The sequence below is a fragment of the Carassius carassius genome, chromosome 23 (genome assembly GCF_963082965.1).
Source record: "Carassius carassius chromosome 23, fCarCar2.1, whole genome shotgun sequence".
In the NCBI taxonomy this organism is placed as follows: domain Eukaryota; kingdom Metazoa; phylum Chordata; class Actinopteri; order Cypriniformes; family Cyprinidae; genus Carassius; species Carassius carassius.
Window position 1 is genome coordinate 23,257,232 of NC_081777.1, and position 24,380 is coordinate 23,281,611.

General features: G+C 36.7%; 3 protein-coding genes across 6 annotated transcripts; 2 read left to right on the forward strand and 1 right to left on the reverse strand.

Annotated features, from left to right (window-relative positions):
- The first annotated feature begins 105 nt into the window (after positions 1 to 105).
- Positions 106 to 3,434, forward strand: b3gnt9 (UDP-GlcNAc:betaGal beta-1,3-N-acetylglucosaminyltransferase 9). Its single transcript, XM_059506605.1, has 3 exons — positions 106 to 443; positions 1,428 to 1,518; positions 1,649 to 3,434. Exon 3 carries the CDS (start codon positions 1,746 to 1,748, stop codon positions 3,099 to 3,101), a length of 1,356 nt encoding a protein of 451 aa, XP_059362588.1. The 5' UTR covers positions 106 to 443; positions 1,428 to 1,518; positions 1,649 to 1,745; the 3' UTR covers positions 3,102 to 3,434.
- A 2,492-nt stretch (positions 3,435 to 5,926) lies between these two features.
- Positions 5,927 to 16,401, reverse strand: phaf1 (phagosome assembly factor 1). 4 transcript variants are annotated; one of them, XM_059506610.1, is made up of 17 exons: positions 16,108 to 16,401; positions 15,369 to 15,505; positions 14,482 to 14,564; positions 14,282 to 14,365; positions 14,109 to 14,152; positions 13,823 to 13,902; positions 13,637 to 13,731; positions 12,108 to 12,172; positions 11,699 to 11,811; positions 10,253 to 10,386; positions 10,049 to 10,132; positions 9,829 to 9,911; positions 9,547 to 9,590; positions 9,419 to 9,468; positions 9,245 to 9,303; positions 8,799 to 8,871; positions 5,927 to 7,832 (listed from the first exon to the last, which is right to left on the reverse strand). In XM_059506610.1, the coding sequence occupies exons 2-17, from the start codon at positions 15,430 to 15,432 to the stop codon at positions 7,743 to 7,745; spliced, it is 1,245 nt and encodes a 414-aa protein (XP_059362593.1). In that variant the 5' UTR covers positions 15,433 to 15,505; positions 16,108 to 16,401; the 3' UTR covers positions 5,927 to 7,742. The 4 variants fall into 4 exon arrangements, with proteins under 4 accessions (XP_059362593.1, XP_059362591.1, XP_059362592.1 ...); XM_059506608.1 differs by having other exon boundaries at positions 16,059 to 16,401; XM_059506609.1 differs by having other exon boundaries at positions 16,112 to 16,400.
- A 4,921-nt stretch (positions 16,402 to 21,322) lies between these two features.
- Positions 21,323 to 24,117, forward strand: foxl1 (forkhead box L1). The gene has a single exon (XM_059506611.1). It carries the CDS (start codon positions 21,695 to 21,697, stop codon positions 22,802 to 22,804), a length of 1,110 nt encoding a protein of 369 aa, XP_059362594.1. The 5' UTR covers positions 21,323 to 21,694; the 3' UTR covers positions 22,805 to 24,117.
- The last annotated feature ends 263 nt before the right edge of the window (positions 24,118 to 24,380 follow it).

Sequence of the window (24,380 nt, forward strand, 5' to 3'; positions counted from 1 at the left end):
GAAGCTGAAGCTAGTTTGTTTTCCATTACGGAGAACAGAAATGCGCAGCTATGGGACACGAGTCTACCAAATGTATAATTCTGGTGCGCGTTCCCGATTCCCTGTCCTCGCTCCCAAAAGCGTCTCCAGTTGCTGCGCTGGCATCTGGCGCGCGACGCATCAAACAATCTCGGAGGCGTCACGTGATCAACGAAAGAACTTTCTTTGAAAATATGCATTTAGAAAAGTCCTGCGCATATGACTGCTTTACAATCCACCAAACATGGCTGCTATGAAGAAAGGTTATGTATTTAGTAATGTAGCGCCTTTCGGCGATCTGGAAAAGCTTTTCTGAAACATGCATACGCAACAGTGGATTGCAGCAGCTTTAATAGTGGAAGCAGATGTTTGGATCTGGTTGCATTCCTGTCTTGTCATTGCTCTGCTGGTACACCTTCATCTGGGTAAGTCTTGTAAATGAAAGAATGAGACTTTTTAAGACAGTTCTAAACAAGAATGAAACACAAACATGTAATGCAAAATGAATGCACTTGAAAAACAAAAGCATACGCTCTTTCATAACTGTATGCATGTTCAATTATTTGAAGTAGCCAAAAAGATTTTACCCAAAAGTGTAATTATATGTTTAAAGTTAATTTTAAATGTTTGAATTACACAAAAGTGCCTAAAATATGTTAATGTGGAGCCTCGTTTGATTTTGAATGAATCTTTTAAGCGAACCATGCACAGATTCTTAAGCGATGTATTGAGTTTCGAGGCTCAAATAATGAGCAATGTCGTTCGAACTGAACCAGATTTTGTTCATTCAAAGCATGATGAAAGTCAGTTATAGAGCAATGCAGTACACGTGTTTCTGTGTTGTAATTTATGTGTAAATAATGCTTTAAACTGTTTCAGGGGAGTTTTAGAATATTTATAGACAGGCAATTCTACTTTGGTCTTTTCTAGCGAATCGAATGACAATGATTCAATGACTCAACAAAAAAAAAATAAACTCGCCGCCTACTTGCGAAACGATGTTAATTTACAGAATAGAATGAATCAGAATTTCCAAGAGCACTCTATCATTAGACTGCAGGACAAATGTCTGACAAACTTAAAGGGATACATTTCAAAATAACCTCTTACAATACTCGGAATCCCTCTTGATCATTTAGGTGAGTATTTGAGGAATGAAGCATTATATACATCTGTAAAGGTAAAGAGGTATTTTGTGATTGAACTTTGTTGTGATAGGCTTCATTTTAAAAACTGACCTTTGAAAACAACTTTTCTGTGGATATCACACATGCAAGAGACACCAGTTTAAGCTCTTTCAACAGTATCAAAAATTATTTTACTTTGAAGTGTCAGAAAATAATTGTAAGTTTGTCACAGATGTCAGATGTGAATCCTTTGATAAATTGTTTGCATATCCTGTTTCACAGAAGTATGCGGTCCTGGCTTTATATGGAGCATAACTTTGGTCAAGTAATATCCTGTTTCTCCTGTTGTTTCGTGACATCCAGGATGACTGTGGTAAGTCTCACACACATATCTTACACAATAGAAAATTGTCTTTAATGACTGCAAATTTTATTTAAAAATATAAATTTGAAGGTTTTATTTTTAGGAGGAAAAATTAATGCTGTTCATTTATTTTGTATAGAATTTACTATGACTGTGAGAAAATCCAAATACTTTGGGAAGAATATGAGACTTCAACAGAATTTCTTTGGAAGAATAACACTGAAGCCTGTCACACCATGAGAAGGGTCTATATAAAAGGAGATGTGCTTTGCTCCTTGATTCTGCTGGTGCTTCTCTTAATGCTGTTATATGCACATCAAAGAATAACGCCCGTATGGGGGACTTTGCACATTGAACAGGGGTCCACCAGGTCGAGACCCCTTCTCAGTGGAGCATCAATGGGACATCAAACAAAGCCAGACCCTTCAAAATATCCAGTCATACCTCCTTGCAAACCTGAGGTTCAGATCAAGCCTAAAGCACAAGGACCATCAAAGATAAAATCTCAAAAAGCACTTAGCAAAGCAAAGTCTAAATTTCACCAGCCCTCAATGACAGCAAGTCTGCAACCAACACATGCTTCCTTTGATTTTGATGATTACCTTCGAAAGAAAGACCAGCGGGACTTCAAACTGCTAATTGATCAACCAACAAAGTGCTCTGGACCAGAAGGAGCCCCTTACATGCTGATCGCCATAAAATCAGTAGCAATGGACTTCGACAAACGTCAGGTCGTTCGACGCACATGGGGACAAGAAGCTGTGTCCCAGAAAAACATGAATGTCAAGAGGGTTTTTCTTCTTGGTGTGCCCCAAAATCAAACAGCGCTTCCATTATGGGACAAACTGTTGGGATACGAGAGTCTCACTTTTAGCGATATCCTCCTATGGGACTTTGAAGACACTTTCTTCAACTTGACACTAAAAGAAATCCACTTCCTACAATGGATCAATGTGAGCTGTCCCAAAGTGAAGTTTATTTTTAAGGGTGATGCAGATGTTTATGTGAACATTGACAATATCCTGGAGATGCTTGAGGGTCAAGAGATCAGTAAGGATCTTTTTGTTGGCGACATCATCGTCAATGCCAAACCAATTCGCAGACGCAACAGTAAGTACTTTGTCCCAGAGTTTATTTATGGCCAAGGGATCTACCCGTCTTATGCGGGTGGAGGCGGCTTTGTAATGTCAGGACATACCGCACTGAAGCTCCACCTCGCCTGCCAAGAGGTGGAACTCTTCCCCATTGATGATGTGTTCTTAGGCATGTGTCTACTGAGGATCGGCCTTCAGCCGACTCGTCACGAGGGCTTCCGCACCTTTGGAATCATAAGACCGTCTGCTGCACCCCACCTCCAGGTCTTTGACCCCTGCTTCTACAGAGAGCTGATGGTGGTGCACAGTTTGACAGTCCCACAGATCTGGCTCATGTGGAGCCTTCTTCATGACCCTAACCTTCAGTGTCATCGCAGTCAGGATCCCACCGTTTTTCCCTTTCAGTGGAGCGACAAGATTGGGAAGACAGCTGAGAACAAGGCAAAGGAGAAGCTTAGGAACAACGACTATGGGATGAAAGTGTTTGTGGAACATTAACTCCAAGATAATCAATGTACCTTGAAAATAAAACATCAAAAAGAGCTGTGAGAAAATCCCTTCCCTCATTTTGATTTAGTTAAATCATGGCCTTGTTTAAAATAAATTGAGGTTAGTACAAAATGACCACATTTGAACTAAAATGAAACAAATTATTAAGCTGTGGGAACAAATTCTTAAATTGTAGCTACGTTTTATTCAGTTGTTCCTTTATTTGAGTTCAATCGTGACCTCAGTTTAACAATAAGAATAACAGTGAGGCAATGGATTAGTACAACCTGGCCATAATTTATCTAAAATCAAGGATTGAGATGTTGGAACAATTTCTTTATTCATGGCGGACTTCCTTATATGTTTAAGAACTGCTCTTTTCTATACATAGCGTTGTCTAATGGTCCTTAATGATCATACTCTAAAAAGTGATTTGTGTATCACCTCTTATGCTATATTCCATGTTATTTGAAGCAATATAGTAGCTTTGTGTGAGATGTTTAAGATCTCCTTCAAGCCAGAAATTGGAAGTAATTTGTGTTGAAACACGCAATAGCTGAATGTATATGAACATTTCAGGTTTGGAACAGCATGAAGATGAGTAAATTATTATTTTAGGGTGAACTATCCATCTAAAAGAAAAATGCAAAATGAAAGAAAAATAAAACTTGCAAAAGTTCTTTAGATGGTTCTTTAAAAATGTACAAATAGTTTCAAAGCTGTATCATACACACAAACTATTCCTCTATTACTGTAGACTTCAGCAAATTGATAAAGATGTTGTGGGAAGTCGTGGCCTAATGGTTAGAGAGTCGGACTCGCAATCGAAGGGTTGTGAGTTCGAGTCTCGGGCCGGCAGGAATTGTGGGTGGGGGGAGTGCATGTACAGTGCTCTCTCCACCCTCAATACCACGACTGAGGTGTCCTTGAGCAAGGCATTGAACCCCCAACTGCTCCCCGGGTGCCGCAGCATAAATGGCTGCCCACTGCTCTGGGTGTGTGTTCACAGTGTGTGTGTGTTCACACTTCGGATGAGTTAAATGCAGAGCACGAATTCTGAGAATGGGTCACCATACTTGGCTAAATGTCACGTCACTTTTCTTTTCATTTTTGTATAGGAATCACAAGGGAATCTGATACATTTTGTATGCACAAAATAATGTTATGTTTATATTCTTAACATAAAAGTATTGGGTTATGTGTCATAGAACAGACTATTACTGTATATACTCTTCATTAGAAAAATGGCACTATTTATCAAACTGAACCATTTTTCTTTGATTATTGTGCTGTATTGTTTTGGATGATCTGCTGTCTTTTGGATTTAGATTAAACTGAATTAAATGATTGAATTTAGTAAGTAGCCTGCTGTGAACATGAACATACTACTACACTTTGAGCTTGGTTTAAAGTGAATAAAAAATGTTTTTAACAAAAGACAAAGGATGCATCCATTCTTTCCCTCCGTATTTATTACATTCATTCTTTAAATATTTTTCTGAACACACTGTAACAGTTTTAATGAACAAAATGCAAAATTAGCAGTTAAAAAAATGAATAATGCTTTCAGTAGATTCAACGAGGAAACTAAAATCCAATGGTCACAGCATTGTTGCACCATTCTGAACTATTGACAAACATATACCAGACCATTCTGATTTATTATCCATCAACACAACGATTATTGCTTTAAAAAAAGAAAATAGAAACAACAAAAAAATGGCTGATAATGTTGATCTTTCATGTACATATTCCTTAAATCTACAGAGGTAAAAATATCTGAGATACAAAACACCACATTGCAATCAATTTAGATACTTTTTTTAATCGAGGATAAATCCCATTTCCAGAAATTGATTAAATGTACTGAATCCACAAAAAATAATCACTTTGGAGGATGGGGAAAAACATACAATATAGAGGGATACAATACATAGCATTAATATGCGTATTACACTGTATGGAGGTTGTCCATTTCTAATTACAATCCTCAGGATGATCATTCATTCATTCATTCCGATGCAAAAATAGGATAAAGTCTGAAGAAGAAACAATATAGCCAAAACCCATATGATGAAAATTAAGCACTCATTTGCTCCTGGCATTAAAAAAAAGACATCCACCTGAGATTGGGCAGGCAATCAGCCCATCAGACCACACTCCTCCTGTAATAAAACTCCCAAAATGACACTAAAACAGCAGTTGTGTTATTCCTTATTGACAACGGAGGTTCCAACTGTGCATTTTAAATCTGATCCTCAGTCCTAAACAGTTTTAAAATCTAACCATATTAAACTCATTAAAGTGGAACTTCACACCGTTTTCAAAAAGTACAAGGTTGTATTTTGATAGAAACACCACAACCACTTAGTGAACCTAAAATCATGAAGGGCCATCTACATGTTCTAATATATTTTTAACTCATGACAGTATTTTTCATATGCTGCATTTTGAACAGATTAAACTATGGAAGCTTATTTCCACCATGGAATAAAATAAAGATAAAAATGTAATATCTACAATTTTGACCTTTTTTTTGTACAAATTGTGTTTATCTCTCACAATTCTAACTTTTCTCCTCAGCACTGTGAGTTGACATCTCACAATTGCAAGTTATAAACTATAACTGCAATCTTGCAATTGACTTTTTCATAGAATTGTCAGGAAAAAGTGAAAATTGTGAAATTAAAATGTCACAGTTTTTATTGTGTTTCTATGGCGGAAATAAACTTGCATAGCCTTTCATGAACTCAATACTCAACCAGTCCGTTTTTCCTTAGTTCCTTCTAATATTCAGGTACGACTTTCAAAACAAAAGGACTGTAACTATCAAATAAGTTTTACATGCTCAGACATACACAAAGCAGTTTTTCAAACAATTTCATTTACAGAGAAAAAGTCAAGACAGGCTCGGTAGGAGATGAGGCACAATGTTAATAGCATCTTCCTTTTAAATGACCAAAAGCTAAGGGTAAAATATATTAAAAACACCACTGACAGCCTTCCAGCGCAGTTAATGTAACAGAAAGCTAAAAATGCCCGAATTAGCCTGAACCACACACTGCAGAAGCCTGAAGGGAGGTGGGAATGACACCAGCGAACCCAAACTTGACAGCTCTGGGGGCCTCGCTGCCAGGCAGCACAGCAGTTAGAGGTGAACAAACCATCAACTAAAGTTAAAATGCACTAGTCATCATTGTTAAATCCTCCTGAAAGTGGTCAAATGTAGGTGACTTCATCCAGGACAACAGTAGACGGAAGCTGCTATAGTGTCCCTTCAAGGGCTGGCAAAGAAAACCAAAAACTCTCAGTATGTTAGCAGTGTAGGGGAGTTCCAGATGTCAGCTGATCTGATATGGTACCATTAGGCTGATGAAACAATGAAAATGGTGTACGTTATTTACAGATCTGTACAGACATGGACATGGCTACAGACAACATCATGTCTACTTACCAATCAATCGATTGAGCCACTATGCTAAAAACTGTTCAGCGACTGTATGGATCAAATCAAAAGGGAATGTTCTTACGATGTGAATTTAAAACGACAGAGAGCTAACCATTGTTTCTTCTTTGGCTAACGTTTTGGCAATCAGGCGACAGAAGACAATTCTGCAGTTAAGACTTTAAGATACTGAATAAGGTAAAAGAACTTCACATCTTTGTACTGTGGACAAAAAAAAAGACGCAAACAAAATTCAGCGGGAAGGAGAAACAGTGATGGGTGGATGGCTTTTCTCGCTAATAGCTTTGAAATCCAGATTGCACGTCGTCGTTCCCTCCCCCGTTGACCTTTCCCTCAGAGACTCGGCAATTAAAACGTTCCTCAGTGGACAGGAGACAATTATCAAGTAAATTAGGTGTATTTTAGTGCAAATGTTCAAAACGAATGCGCTCACGAACAACAAAACAATAACAGAATCAACCGTAAAGCCGATGTACGCTATTGAAATGGGAGGTAATCTGTGCTGCTGACTTGGTATGAAATGAGTTTATGAATCGTTATGTGTGTATGGGAGCCTGCTCATGTGACACAAAAACATTTTCACAGCACTGGATCCATACTGTGCTAGCTTGTGCTTGGAACCTCGCATAAATGCATACAAAACACTCGTCATTGAATTTTGCTGCGAAAGTTTGTCCTCATTTGACTTTGCTCTCATCCTTTGCTTGATGGAAAGCAAATAAAGTAGAATTCATGTGCGTTTTTGTTAAAGTGTTTACCATGCAGAGGAGAAATCGCTTCACTGTTTGCCCTTTGGTGCGTCTGGTATGGAAATTTTAGAAGGTTAGGCAAAAAAAACAAACAAATATGCTTGTGTGGATCACTGGATCACTGTGCATCCACAAGTATTATAACGATGCTGTTGATGTTGATGCATGTCTGGGTTAAAGCTTTGGGGGCAAAGCCAGGTTTGCACGGTTATTTAGGTTCATTAGCAGGCTGAGGGCAGCCTCCATGCTATTACCAGAGGAGGAGACCGAATTGGGGCCTCTATTAAAATGTGAAGAGTGGGCGGGGGAAGGGGAATTCAACTCCAGAGAACTCCCAGCATGTCTTGCTTTAGCTTGTGTGATGGCAGCAGTGAGTGAAGGCACACTCTGCTGTTCAGTTCAGAGGCTCTGCAGGGCTGGATGGGCACGGCTTCCTCAGTGGGTGCTTGGATCAGCACGAGCCAGGCTACTTGGACGAGGAGCTCCATAGAGAGTCACAGAAGCTATGTGGTTATTCTGCATGACCTGCAACCACAGCAAAAACATGCAGATGGGATCCAGTAGTTAATTAAGTGCTTAGTTGTGTATGCAAAAAATAGGGACTTTTTTAATTGTCTCAGACCATTTAGGATGTATAATGTTTGGATAAAATAAAATTTGTGACAGTATTTTCTCACATATTGTGACAAAACCAAGTGAAATGGCTTCTTAAATCGAAGGGCTTAAAAAAAGCGCAAAAATATGTTGTTGCAAAGTTATTTTGATTAAGGATTACAAGGGCACATGATTTTAAAATATATGATGTGCATGGATAAATCCATTTATATTAAATACTGCAATATTCTATAAAAAAAAAATGAAGTTCATGGTGACTTTAATAGTGCATGCTTATTTCCCCTATTTTTACATTTAAAATACCTTTGCAGTTATCTAATGCTCTCTAATAAATAATATTATCTTTAACAAATATGAATATCCATTTTTCATATTGTACATTTAGTGTGATGACTAAATTCACTTACAGCAATTCAAATGACTAATTTTCAATGATTTATTTTATTTTAAATGTATTAAAATTAAATGGTTCTAATAGTGGCCATTTATTGGTGGTTACTGGCCATAACATGAAAATAATTATCTGTTAAACTTCCTGTAGCTCAATTGGTAGAGCATTGCGCTATCAAGCGTAAGGTTGGGGGTTCGATTCCCCGGGAACACATGATAGGTAAAAATTGATAGCCTGAATGCACTGTAAGTCGCTTTGGATAAAAGCGTCTGCTAAATGCATAAATTTAATGTAATTTTTAATTTTAAACTGTATCAGCTAGATACACATCCCTAGTAAGAGCACAAACTGATACTGTAAACAGCTGTGTTAATACCAAATCTGACATTCATAGATATTTATTTATTTTTTAAACTCATATATTTATTTTTAAACAGTTTGACTAAGTAAAACAAACTGTACACACAGTTGATCTAGTCACATACCTCAAATATCATCCGCTGTAGTCCAAAGCAGAATGTGGAACCAAAAGGGTTGGTGTTGTTTGCTGATGATGACCTGCAGCAGAGCATAACTAATCAATTAATCAGAGATTATGAACAGGTTTTCATATGCAGAGGTGTCTGTCTACTTCAGTTTGAATGAAACCATGTGAAAAACTACAGAATTGTTTTATTATTATTATACAGGCAGTGTTGATATTTCTAATAAAATCTTTCATGAATTGCACTAAAGCTGAAATAACAATTCTAAAACTATATTAAATAAAAACTCAAATGAATAAAAATTACAAAAGCACAACTAACTAAAACATAAATAAAAAATTGTAAATATACAAAGAAAAGCTCATTTAAAATATTAATAAATACTATACTTCTACATAAATAATACTAAAATAACATGTGGCCAAATTGACCCCCACGGCTCTTACCTGTGGAGCACAACTGGTTTTTCCATGGGGTGTCCTAGCAGCTCCTGAATCTGATCCCACTGAGTGCAAAAGTAAAAAAACTTTAATGAATTATTAATCATATACAGTAGTGAATAACACAGCATTAAATGCATATCGTATATGTTGACTATACAATGAAGTCCATGAACTCACTTTGCTGTAGGTGGTCAAAATGCAGTCCTCACTCTGAGCATCTGCCCCATCTGAAACACAATTTAAAGAATAAGAAAAACACAAAACACCACAGAATAGCAATCTAGTCCAGAGAATGTAATATAGACCTTTCTTAATGATGAGAGGAATCTTGAAATCACACCGATGATATCTGAAATGGAAATAAAGGGCAGTTACTCTGATGCTCTCGTGGAATATGACACTCAAACCACTAATCCTAAACACCGCAAACATTATGAAGTGAAAATCAATATTCAATCAATATGTCCAGACTGCAAAACCTCCAGAATGAACTTCCCAACAGCCGTGACCAACTGAAATAGATATTCAACCAAATATTTACAATGCTACAATAAATCATACAATTAAAGCAGATAAACGAGACTCACATGTTGAAGTTGTAATGGCCAGGGTAGTTGGTGTGAAGGACAAATTTTTTGACCAGGTGGGTTGCAGAGTCAAACAGTATATCCTGAAAGATATAGAGAGAATAAATGCTCAGAGTTTAAGGGTTTATGTAAACTGAACAAACAAAATCTACACTAACTGCATGTTATGGAGTAATTTGAAGTAATGTAACTAATGGAGTCATTTAAAAAAGATACTCACCACTCCCAGAATATAATAGTTAAAGAAGTAGTCATTACACTTGGATGGGACTTGCTTGTGAGGGGAGGGTGAATGGATCTTCATCTGAGACGTACAAAAAATGAAAAGATATTTCAAGACTAATAGAATAAATGGGAGGGAATGTGGCTTTGCTGATCTTGAGAATAATGTGCCGTGTTTTGTATTTATAGATTTGGTCATTACCTTATCCTCTGACTTGTAGAAGACCTTATGTGGAGAGCCAAGAGCACTCAAAACATCCTGACAAGAATCTCCAAAGTAGATGTTTCTCTCAACGGCTCGCACTTTCGCATCAGCCAACACTCCCGGGCCACATCCTGAGAAAGTGAAAACACAAACAATGTGAAAAAGCTGCATTTCAAACAGCTTATTTGTTTGCTATTTCATTTTCTATTATTACTGGATCATTTATAATCTGGATTACAGCACCAAGATTTCACTGTGGACATCAAGGCAGCAGGAAAATTGTCAAAAATTGTAATAAACACACACTGCACTGAAACCTTTAGAATCAGTATAAGTTTTTATGTTTTTGAAATAAGTCTCATTTTCACCAAGGCTGAATTTATTAAATAAAAATACTGTAAAAACAGTATTTCAATTCAATTCAAGTTTATTTGTATAGCGCTTTTTACAATACAAATCGTTACAAAGCAACTTTACAGAAAATTATGTTTCTACAATATTTAGTAGTAGCTAGTAGTTTGTGCACGTTTGACAGGATTTTAGAAAAATAAAAATAATAATAATAATACAAGACGTAGTCAGCTAGAAGATGAACTATCAATATTATTAATTAATAGTAATTATATGATGCAGTCACACATGTAGCAATAATTGTTAGTTCTGTTTGTTGATTCAAGGTTAGGTAATATTGGGAAATATTTATAGCTGAATTTCCAGCAGCCATTACTCCAGTCTTCAGTGTCACATGATTTTTTTTTACTGACCCTAAACTTTGAACAGTAAATAAATATCCTCACAAAATGAATGTTAATAAATTGCTTGTTTTTGAAGACATTTTGTTTCTTTTTTATGATAGATGAAGCTAATTTTCTAAATAATATTATTTATTAACCATAAAATATTGTTGAAATCCTATGTATTTTTCTATCCTAAAATGCATGATTACATAGTTGCATTTGTTTGTGTTTTTCTCTGCTGTCAGCGACCCATATCATAACAGACCTGCAATCCTTTTTTGGGTCACGGCCCTCCAGCTGGAAAACACTGAACTCTATAGTTAAACTCACACAACACTGATTACCCAAAGAATGGATAATAGAATCTCTATAAACATCTTTGTTAAGATCAATACATCTACGAATATGCCAGCTTTATGGTTTATTCTATAGTGATAAAATAAACCCATGCAGTTTGTTTATGTTGGTGATGAATAACAATCAAACAATACAAATGTTTATTTATCCCAGAAGCACAAATTACTAATGCTGATTTGTTAAGCACTGCTTAACTTTGGGAATAACATGTCATGATTTGCCTTTAAACACAGAAGCTTGCCAGAAAACAACTGTTGCTCTCATCAACACACTTAAAATGAATTTAGTCATATGCATGTTTGTTAAAACACTGCATAAGTATGTCTGAAATTTGTTTTATGGATAATACCTGCAGTGAGTAGGCGAAGTTTGAGACCCAGCGGTCCTGCCCCATCTCTTAACACCTCCACACTCTCTGCATACACATTACCGAGGTAACAGGCCAGAGGCATCACTGGAGCCCTGTGAAGAAATATAAAATTTACAATGTTCTCTGCTTGAGGAAATGCAACCCACAGATTTCTTAACAAGTGCTTAAACTGAACAATCAAAATGCACCCATGGTCTCAGACTAAATGCAGATTAATGCGCCACTGGGCCACATAAAAATTACAAATAGACATATTAAGACAATGTCTTTAAACTTTAGGGTAGGTAAGTAAACACATCAATGCTCAACAGTATGCAGCTGTAATCATTCATTAGTACTTACACCACCTAAAACCCCACAAATATCCAAACACATGCACGGCTCTTACTTGGTTTCTTGAAGGTTGTTTCCAGAGTAAATGTACATCCGTTTGACAGTGGCCCCATGGGGAATCTGCAGGGAGGCCAAGCCATGGGCAAAGTTAGGCTGTCAAGGCAAAACAGCTAGGAGTAGAACACAGTGTCTGTGCAGGTGTGTCTTTTGGTGAAAAGATGCTCACATCATCACAGTAATGTATTTTAAATAAATGAGTCAGGGTTATTATCACTGTCTAAAACTACTGAACTACTGATCATTTTTGTTCCCTGAAACAATGCTAAAATAAAATACAAATATTAGATTAAAAACTGTAAACACATTAAAGTTGAAGTTTAAGCATGTAAAATGAAATAAAACTGAAATTAAATAATTTGAACCAAAATAGTCATTTTAAAAAACTAAAAATGAACATAATATCACTAGAATTAAACTAAAACAAAAATTTTAAAACTGAATTAAACTGAAAATATAAAAGTTTAATCTAATTAAACATGAATAAATTCTAAACATAATAAACTATGATAGTATAGCAATAACCTCATAAGTGTCATTTGTTTACATTCAATAATCTGTTTATCTGTATGTATCTTAGTTCATTAATAATAAAGTACTTCATATTAATATTAACATTGTCAATAATTAACTAGTAAGTAATACACACCTAAATTGTATTTATTATTATTTATTTTTACTTTATTTCATTACTAATAAGAATGGTGGTGTTTTATTTTTTGTAACCATTCTACAAACAGTGCATGAATAATTATTATGCAAGTTGATATTCTATAGTATTGGATTACAAGCACATTTTACCAATTCCAAACCACATCAATCTTAATAACTACTATTAATTTTGTATTTAATAATTTATAAGTGATATATCATTGTCCATGAAAGCTGGAAGTGAAAAACTCCTTATGTTCAGGTTTGCAGAATTCTGAAGCAGATTTTAATTCAGACTGAAAAGTCAATAATTATTAAATGCCCATTAGAAATATACAAAACTATTGCAATACAGAAATTGCAAAGTCAAAACATGACCACTGGACAGCAAAATGGTCAATGGGTCAGCATGGTCCAAAAAATACAAAATAAATAAAAACCTGTGGAGAAGAAAAGACAGCATTTTGTCTCTAGTGTCCCCATTTTCCAAAACTGTAACCTACCTTTGGTGCAAGGTGTCAGGTTCTCAGAGACTTTGGTTAGGTAAAGCATCCTAAAAAGGACCCTCATTTAATAAGAATAACATGCTGAAGGTTTGGAATTGGTACAATATGCTTGAAAAAAAATATGAACTTGCATAATAATTATGCTGGCACTATACAGTACCTAGCTTTATATGTCTTTAGGCAGTGGGCAGTGAAAGGAAGAGTACACACTAACAAAAAAGTTGAAAATACCATGGAAATAACATATTTATACATCATGATAAAAAAATGCAATACAATGGTTTTACCTGTATTCTTTGACACTCCATCTAAATACCATTAACATGGTATTATTCAGTAGCATGAACACAGGGAGCGAACCTAGTCTCACCTCATATTTAGGAGCTTCACTCCACGAGTCCAGCTGGAAAGAGAAGGAAAGCCCTCGGAAGTTCAGGTGGAAGAGCTGCTCGGCAGCATTGTAGACTGGACAGAGATAACATGAAGCCCACAATAAATACACAGACACAGTAAAAAGGAGTCTGGACAAATAACTGACACAGCCAATAAATCTCACCTCCTGGATGAGTAGCGCCAAAAGACTGATCAATCTGCTCAATAGTAGGTGCTATTGCCTGAGAGTTAAAATGTACTCCACTGTAATGAACAGAAGAATGCGTCATTTTACAATCCTGTTGCTGACAAGGAAGTTATTAGTAGAAGTTAGTAAATCTTAATTCTATATCTATAATATCTATATTCTATAATATCTATATTGTATAATATCTTAATCTTAAAAATCTTAATTCTGGGTGAAACACAAATGTAATCCACAACTACTGTAGCTAAACAAGATGACTTACCAGTATTTCAGTTTCACTTTGCTCAAATCGTACACTTCAATTACCTGCAAAAACAACACTGACTCAATGGAGATATATTTGCACCCTAGTGTAAGAAATAAACATATTTTATCCCAAAATCTCTCTCTCTCACACACACACACACACACACACACACACACTTCACTTCTCACCTTCAGTCTCTGATTGCAGGCATCAAACAGCAGTTTAATTCCATCCTGAGTCAAGTTGAGAATGAGGTCGTGGCTGAGTGGCATCTGTTTGAGGGACAGAAACAGGTCAGATAAGGATACAAATAAAGCATATACTTTAGTGTCTTAAATAAAAAGCTCACAACATAGACATTCACAGACATAATATGGCAGATCCGTACTTGTTCGCTGTAGAGCACCTGGACATTTTTGATGATTCGGCAGTGTTTCTGTAATATCGAAATGGCCTGGGCCAATGGCATCCCTGGAAACAAATCCAGACAAACAGATAATTACATGGCATAAAACACATAGTCAAAGGGTAAATAACTTGTCAATGTTTATAATAAATTATTATTACACTGCACAGTCCAAAAGTAATATATATATATATATATATATATATATATATATATATATATATATATATATATATATATATATATATATGTTAAAGTTTAATGGCCCAGTCACACCAAGAACAATAACTAACCATATTAACCATAAAACCTATCTTAAAAAGAAAAGAAAAAACAATAGCGGAACATTTCAGTTTATGAGCGATAAAAACACTGAGTCAAACAAAATCATTAATATTTTAAAGCATGCGATGTTGCAATTATCATTAACACAATACATATATAAACGGATAATAAAATAATTTTTGTATTTATTTCTCATGTATTTATTTATTATGTAGAAAGGAAATAAACGGGATAATATCAGTATCAAATGTGATGCAAGAATGCAGTAATGCTGATTCCATTCATCATAATAAGTTAAATATATTTATAATTTGAAAAATATTTAATATATTGTTATCTTTGAATATACCTGTATCTGCCCTAGTGAAACAAAATAGAGGGACGAAAAAAAAAACAGTGAAACCAGGACTTTTTCAGGTCAAGTTAACCTTAAATGTGAACGTGTCACAGAAAAAGTGATGCAATTATGAAATCCTGATGGCAACTGACTATGTCAAATAAATCAGCTCGTTTTCAAATGCTCTAGAATTAGCTATTTCAACATGCAATGTTTACTTCAGCTTTTGATCTGATCTCACACTCACCTAATGCGAATTCCCATTGTTCATTTCCTAAAGATCGCTCAGGAACGACCTCCAGGTCCAGCATTGGCGGGGAGAAATTGGGAATATCAACGAGGATCTCTGACTGTGCCAGATCTGAGTCTTCCCTTTCGAAATATCTTGGATAATCCACCGTTAAATCAACAAATCAGTCAAAATATAACGAAGTAGTATGATTAAAAATCTCCCACACGCTTTAAACACAGTTTGAGAGACACAGGACACCACTGACGTCAGATATGTCAAAATACAAGTGATGCAATCCAGTTATCAACGCATTCCACTGGCACCATGCTTATAAATAACACTATAAAACGAACAACAGATACACACTAATAAAAAGGTCAGTATGACAAAGCTTAATTAAATTAAACAAGTAAACTGTATGTCATTCACAGCGACCCGATGTCAATAAATGAAGAATTTGTTACAGGTTGTTACTCTTTTATCAACTTCCATAAGCATGAATTAATACAAGACGTTATTTATCTTATAACCAATATATAGGCGAACAAATAATATAACTGCTGTATGTTGTAAAAAGAAAAGAAAAACAACAACAAACACTTTGATCTGACCGTTGGCTTGCTCCTAAATCACATAAAACACATTAGCTACTAATTATTACATCAAACGGAGAAAATGTCGTGTCCAAACAGATAAATTACATACATTTAGGCTAATTATGGCAACGATCACTGCCCGAGATAAGTCAACATACACACATCAGATTCGCACGAGCCTCGCCTGACGTTGTTTTCTTTCTTTCCGATGATTTAACAGCAAGCAAACAGATCACCACTTATGGCCACCATCTGTTCATAATAACGCGGATTTCTCCGGGGGCCGCCGTTTCGCGTGTTGGAGGTCGCGCAATATTACATGCAGCTTTATTTTCCGGTGTCTCTGACGTTTAAGATTTGCTTAAGATGATAAAGAAAGAGCCCCTCCGTGCCAAATGCAACTTCCATCCAAAACACCATGATCAGCTGATAATTCAACTTCCCATGCGAGCGATATAGCACTTCCTGGCGGCAATTTTCAAAATAAAAGTCAAAGAGAGCGCGCACTGGCGCAGTCCGTGAAACAGAACATAGACTGCAGACCACAAAAACCCATAGACAAAAATAACACAAAATAACAAATAAATCAATAAAAAATATAATAATTAAAGTTCGATTCGATAGTTCGATAGTTTCTATGTCGATTGATCACTGACCAGATTTTATGTGACATATTATTAGTTTGGTGCTTAAAGCTAAATATTTATGTCGGAAATACTACTACTTTGTACATCCAAATTATACGGTAATCCCCTCCAAACTGATCTCCAAGCTCAGCGATCTTGGAATCAGCAGATTTTCTGACTAACAGACCTCAGTCTGTTAAGTTAGATAACCTCTCCTCCTCCATCATCACCCTGAACACTGGAGTGCCCCAAGGCTGCGTACTTAGCCCTCTCCTGTACTCCCTATTCACCCATGACTGTGTTCCTGTTTATGGCTCCAACACCATAATCAAATCTGCACATGACACCACGGTGGTAGGTCTGATCAAGGATGACGATGAGTCAGCCTACAGGGATGAGGTGCAGCACCTGGCTGTGTGGTGTGCCACCAACAACCTGGAACTAAACACCCAGAAGTCTAAGGAGATCATTGTGGACTTCAGGCGGACTAGGAATCATGCACACACACCCATCTACATCAATGGAGCTGTAGTGGAGTGTGTGTCAAGTTTCAAGTTCCTTGGCATCCACATCTCAGGTGACCTCACCTGGTCCCTAAACACCTCCACCCTGGTCAAAAAGGCACAGCAGCGCCTTTACTTCTTACGGAGCCTTAAGAAAGTTCACCTCAGTCCCAGGATCCTTGCTGAATTCTACCGCTGTACCATTGAGAGCATACTCACAAACTGCATCTCAGTATGGTACAGCAATTGTTGCTTTCCAGCGGGTGGTGAAAACTGCTCAACGGATCACCGGCACCCAGTTAACTTCCATCGAGAACATTTAACAGAAGCGCTGTCTGGGCAGGGCAAGAAACATCATCAAGGATGCCTCTCATCCTAACCATGGACTTTTCACCCTCCTTCCATCCGGCAGGCGTTACAGGAGCCTATGCTCTCAAACTAGTAGGCTCAAGAAGAGCTTCTTCCCCGAGGCTGTGACACTTCTGAACTCCACACCACCAATCTAACCTGCACCTGCTCTTTTACTGCACTGGTCACAGTACTTTACATACATTATTTGCACTATTCATATTTTGCACAGAATGCACATGGTTAAAGCTATTACACTATAGACTGTCTAAAGTTGTTACTGTACAAGCACAGTAACCTATTTCTACAAAAATATCATTGCACTACTGTTTTTTTGCATATAATACATTGTTCAACAATACTTTTGCACACTCATCCAACTGTATTTATTACCACTGTTCTCACGTTCCTGCTATTCATAATGTATATATAATCCTTCATTGCTCTGTTCATAATGTACATACAATCCCTACATTGAATTCATATTTATATTCTGTATATACTCTGATCAATATTGTATATAGCAACTCCACTGTACATTCTGTATATCATAGCTTTACTTACTCTGCACTTTTATGTATATAAAACACTATATTCTTGCACTTCTGATTAGATGTTAACTGCATTTCATTAGCTCTGTACTTGTACTCTGCATAATGACAATAAAGTTGAATCTAATCTAATCTAATCAATATACATCAGTTGATTTTTGGTCTGCTCATGGGATTTGTCCAACAGTGACGTATAAAGAGTGAAAGTAAATTTTTTTTTAGCTCATCTCACATAACAGGCTAGGAAATACACAAGACTATATAAATTTGCTTAAAAAAATTATTATATAATAAATATAATAGACTTTAGTCAGAGTACCGCCATATTTAAGCTGTGCCAAGCACCAAAACGAGGCTTTTAGGTGTCAAGTGTGGAGTGTTTTGAACTCTGCTATTGTTGAACTTATCAATTGTTCAGCTGACAGAACGTATTACAAAAGACTTCCAGTAAACAAAAACTCCATAAAACAATGCATACCACTGAGTACACTGTAAAGTCTATCCCTCACAGCCTTATGTTCATCAGCATAAAATTCAGTATTGTGTCTATCCTGATTAAGGTCTATTAGGCCTACTGTGTTTGTCAATATAAGGAGTAACTGTTATGGGCAGGGACAAATATGTAACTATTTACTTTTTCTTATTCATTCCAGCCTAAGGCTAGATCTGACAGCTAAATCAATAAATTGAGCCTCTGGTCACATACAGGAAAAGCCACACCAATGAACACAGTCATTTTAAAATGTTATAGATCGAGAATACTGATAAAAAGCCACCAGATGGCGTCATTCATTGAAAGCCTGGAGTGACTGGTGCGTGCTTTCATAACAGTGCAGGTAGATTACAGTACAGAGAGACAGTGGTGAATGCCCAGATTAAGCAAACTGTATATTATTATGTATACCCAAAAACATGACATAAAATGTTCTAATGATATCTTCCTCTGGTATATGACTATATTGTTCTAATTTAACTTACATGTGTCTGTGTTTCCTGTGAGTAGGCCTACTTTGTTCACTTTTGTTCGTCACATGCTCATTTGGTACAAATGTATTATTACACACACACACACACACACACACACACACACACACACACACACACACACACAGTGATTCATATAAACACAAACATTTTTATGAATCCTTGTGTGTATGTAATACATTAAACAAAAATGAAAGAGCCAAACATATTTGTTGGGAAGATGCATAAACAGACTACACCAACGTTTAAAAGCTGAAGAGTGAGTGGTCTAAGAATTGCACAATATAATAGTTGGATTCAAATATATATGTGTATACAGTACATTTAAGATAAGTTTATAGCTTATAGTTTATGATCCTTGTCTTGATCTTATGCCATTATATGTGCGGTACAGCGTGTGCATGTTCTTTGAGAGTTTGTATATGTAACAAACTATGTTTGTTTATTATGTGAAACATGCTTTTGTGTGTCTGAGAAAACCCCATTTAACCCTGCATTGTCCCATTGGGCCTTTTTCGTAATTAAGTAGCTTCGTAAGTAGTTGTGGATAAAAAGGCCTGGTAAACAAAAACTGTCCAAATAGAATGAAAGATTTTTTGGAAAACCCTTTAAAAGAGTATGCAATATATTCACATTTGGCACAAAGACACTGTGAATGATTTGCAAAGCTCTGTGAATAATTTGACTTTCTCTGCACCAATAGCCCAGATCAAAACTCCAATTACATTGTTTGTGGAAAAATTGTTGGCCCTGATTTTATTTATTGTGTTTAGTAACAAACCTTGCCAGTCTGTTTCACAGGGTTTTTTGTTTGTTTTTATCCTTCAGATGGGAACATGATGAATAAAACAAAAAGTAAGGAATTTTAACACATGTTCCTAACTGTTAAAAATAACAGAAAAATCAGTGTCTTCTTATTCAAACAATCTAAAACCACATTTCTGTCCTTGTTTTGAGTTCTGAAGTCAGATTCACTGATGATTTTCATGTTGAATGAACACAACTCAAATAAAATGATAATCGTTTTAAAAGCTATCAATAATGAAATAATATAGTACATTAAAAACAAAGGCAATTAATTTACTATTATTATAACTTTTGATCAAACACAAAAAGAGCAATGCTTTTGTCAGTTAAAAGCTTAAATAAAACAATATTAAAAGTTTAGACACTCAAAGAATATGGCAACACATTTGCGGCATTAAACAATCTCTGTATGTTTGAACCTACATTTTCATAATGGCATGCTGTCAGTGTGTCTGGATTTTTAGTCTAAAACTTTATGAATAATCATCTTCAGAAGGATAGTACAAACTCAGGAAAAACTTTCAAGTTTATCCACAGAAAACTCCAAATGTGTAATGTAATCACAAGCCAGCTGTGTGCACTTGTAAAGTTGTTATAATCCCTCTCTGTCCTATAAACAGGAAAATACATAATATAAAGCATCATGCGTGCATCCAAATAATATAGTTTATCCTAACGTCCTGCCAAGTTTTCCTTTTTTGGATATCACTGCTCTTTCATCTATTGTTAGCAAACTGATAAAAATTTTAAGGAGAAGCTATATACCATTAAAATGGTTTTGTACTAAGCTGTGGTTGCCAGAACTAAATCATTAAAAAAAATTAGTGCACTGCATATATTACAAGCATTAGATGATGCCATTTTCATGTCATTAAATCACTAAACTTTTGTAGTTATTGTAAAATGCACTAATAACACAGGTGGATGGTAGAACACATGATCTGCTAAAGTTAAGAAAAGTGCACACTTATCCCTAAAGAGTGCATATCAATACCTTAAAGGTATGCATTAGTACCTAAATGGTACATTTTAGAACTTGAAAGGTGCAATTTAGTACCTGTTGAAAGGGTACTGTCCCAGAACTCTTTTACCTAGACATACAATGCTAAAATTATAAAATAAAGACAAACAAACAACATAAAACACTCCTGTGCATTGAAGAAAACCTTAAAAAAAAAGATTTTTAATTAAAATCTAAATAATTTAGATGATTTGTGGATGGAATTCTAGCCCACAGTTTTTGTCAAGATATTTCTGTTAAAGTGCATATCATCCTGTAAATTCTAAGATAAAATGATAAAATGTGTAAATTCTAAGCTATCCCCTTACAGATTCATGACACAAAAATGCCAAACTAGGCTAAATGGATTTAGTAAGTGAATGTCAACTGCGGTGTCCACAATCTGAGTTACAAAGAAATGAAGTTATTTTCCTTTAGCCTGCTTTGTTTTCTTTTCTAGCAACCCAAAGCAACTCCCAGAAAGAGCTCTGTCATGTTTGCTTGTTCTCTCTGTGCGAGCAACTCTCAGCGTTAAGGGTGGACGTGATATTTCAAACATCAGATCAGTGCGTTTATGTATTGGGTGCCCGGAAATTTTTCCAAATAAACACAGCTTGATTCAACTTGGGTGGGCAGACTTATCAACAGACTAATTCTATAAACAAATGAAGGATAACCGAGCACACCATTGGCTGGTAGGCAGGGGACACGCGGGGAGAGAGAGAGACTCGAGGCTTTCGGCAATGAAAATTTAATTAATGTGGGTGGGCTGAGGGAACACAACGAGTGTTTATCATAGACAATTTATTTTCCAGCGCTAAGTCAACATAAAACAGCAAAACGGACAACAATTATTTAACAGTTTAGACTCATGAAGCGGACACACCGGTGGCGATCTCCCCAGACTGAGACTGTCCTCCGAAGTCATGAGTTTATACAACAGCCCTGTGCCACAGTCCGGCGTGCCTGCGCCGGCTCTCACTCTCGCCAATTCCTCCCTAATCTATGTTTACGGTGGAGAAGTTGGAGGCATCATTCCCGCTTTGGGATTCGCGTCCAGCCGGCAGGAACCACCGCAGAAACCTCCCTACAGCTACATCGCGCTCATCGCAATGGCAATTAAAAACTCACCGGACAAGCGCGCAACGTTGAGCGGCATCTATCAGTTCATCATGGACCGCTTCCCCTATTATCATGACAACAAGCAAGGCTGGCAGAACTCGATCCGCCACAACCTGTCGCTGAACGACTGCTTCATCAAAGTGCCCAGAGAAAAAGGACGACCGGGGAAAGGCAGCTACTGGACGCTGGACACTAAATGCCTGGACATGTTCGAGAACGGAAACTACCGGCGACGCAAGAGAAAGTGCAGGACTCAAGAGACGGGAGAGACTAAGATGGGACATAAAAGAACCAGAGCGACGACCCTGAACTCTAAACTTCACCAAAGTGCTCTTTTGGAGAAAGAGCCGCTGCTTAAGGACTCGGATATAAGCAAACGGCAACACGAAAACCATCCCGAAAGAGATCTAAACATCCAACCACAAACTAACGAGCACGCCTCAAGCCCCACGATAGACGGGTGTTTGGCCCCCTCGACCACAGCGGGCGCTGAACCAAGATGCCCGGCTCCCGAACAGACCAGCACAGTGTCTCTAAACAGTCTTAATGGGACAAATACTGCGCCCTTAAACGCGCAGGGGACGCCGGTAGCCGTGATGAATGACACAGGAAGTGCGCAAACTGGAGACGCCAAATCCAAAGAGACGAATCCTGAGACGCACCCACGAAAAACAACAGACAAATCAAAGGAGTTCAGCATAGACAGTATTCTGTCAAAAAAGGAGAACCAGTTCCAGCGGAGGTGCGGCGTTGCCGGAGGAGCGCCGGTCGAGTGTTTGGAGTCGCGCGGTTACGCGCTCTCGTCCACGCTGTTGTACCCTCGCGGATTCCCGCTCTGCTCCTACCTGTCTCTCACCTGTCCTGACAAAATGCTGAACTTCAGAGAGAAAACAGATGAGAAATTATTCTTTTGACGACCCTTTTATGGCTTGACGAATCCCAGACTGTAGCAAATAAATTGATGTCTAAAGTTTCAGTGAATTAATTAACCTTAATATCTTCAGTGTTTTTTAATTTTTTAATTTTTATGATTAATTGCAAACAAAAAGCATTCAGGGTAAAACGTGTCATTATTTTTTACTACTACTACTTTTATTGTTGTCGTTATGGAACTCAACATGGGTGGCCACTCTAAAGCACAGTATACTGTACAGTATACTAACAGTAGTTAATTCTAATGATGTGTGTACTATGATCAAGAACGCACTCCTGGGCACAGATGTCTTTGTAAAATGATAATGTTTATATGAGCAAGGGTTTTATATGTTCCTCTCAGCACTTATGACAGATTCTTGACAAACTGCAATGTGCTGTTGTTCTTTTCCTCTGCTCTACAACTATACACAAATCTCAAACTTGATTTACTGCTTAAAGATACATTTGAGGAAAGAACAGCAAATCAATTGGGTTGTACCTTGGGCTTTCAATGTAAGATTTATACTGAGTAAGAGAACTCAATTCTTTAAATAAACAGTGAGTATGAGTACAACCTTGTTGAAATAAACATCTTCAGTTTCCTACACGAAATAACCTGATATACTATATATATTATAAAGTAGCCTACATGTGTGTGTATGTATTCATGAATGGAAGACCATATGTAATTTATATACAGCCAACTCAACAACTACTTGTTGCAATATGCATAATCCTGAACTGTGAAACTAGTCTACCACATGTATTCGTTGCCACCATATATAGCCATAAGTGTTTTTTTTAACTGAAAGGTCTAAGCCTCACTGAGTGCAAATCAGGAATGCTTGTGGAAATAAATGAGCTTCCCACATTCAAGCAGAGGAACTCACATCCACAAGCATTTCCTGTGTATAGGATTCTTTTGGTCAGAAGTGTAAATAGAGCGTCATCCATCTGAAGGTTTGTAGAGAGAAAGAGACTACATCTCTCAATCTGCTGCCTCCATCTGTCCTCCTCTTCACAGATGGGCTCCTTAGATGGAGCAGTCTGCAGGACTGAATTTGCCATCCGTGATCATCATGAAACACTCCTATCTCTGAGGTGATCTTTAAGATTATGACAAGAAGGTTATTTCATATTCAGCAGAATTTCTTGATGACATCATTGTAACTTATATACTGGATGAATTACATGATTTTTAAGACTTTTATACTGATGCCACTTTGAGTGGTGGGGGTTGTTTAATGTTTATTTTGCTATTTTCTTACAATAAGTGCTGTCAAAAGCATACCAAAATAAATCTCAGTTTTTTTATATTGCTTAAGATAATTGTGCCCTCTAGTGTTATAATGTAGTTGCAATACTCATCTCAGTTAACACACATAGATGAAATTTTAAAAGAATAGTTGAACCAAAAATGCTAATTTTCTTAAAAATGTACTTGCCCTCAGGCCATCCGTGATGCAGATGACTTTATTTAATCAACAGAACAGATTTGGAGATATATAGCATTTCTTCTCTTGTTCCCCGATGGATCCTCTGCAGTTAATGGGTGCCGTCAGAATGAGCAGCTGA

What these genes read in the sequence shown, in the direction of transcription:
- b3gnt9 (XM_059506605.1), top strand. Translation starts at nt 1,746, where the DNA reads ATGAGAAGGGTCTATATAAAAGGAGATGTGCTTTGCTCCTTGATTCTG.
- phaf1 (XM_059506610.1), bottom strand. Translation starts at nt 15,432, where the DNA reads ATGCTGGACCTGGAGGTCGTTCCTGAGCGATCTTTAGGAAATGAACAA. An exon ending in ACAATGGGAATTCGCATTAG is followed by an intron (nt 14,565 to 15,368) that starts GTGAGTGTGAGA and finishes ATTTGTTTCCAG; the next exon opens with GGATGCCATTGGCCCAGGCC. An exon ending in TCCTCTCATCATTAAGAAAG is followed by an intron (nt 9,469 to 9,546) that starts GTCTATATTACA and finishes ATTGTGTTTCAG; the next exon opens with ATGGGGCAGATGCTCAGAGT.
- foxl1 (XM_059506611.1), top strand. Translation starts at nt 21,695, where the DNA reads ATGAGTTTATACAACAGCCCTGTGCCACAGTCCGGCGTGCCTGCGCCG.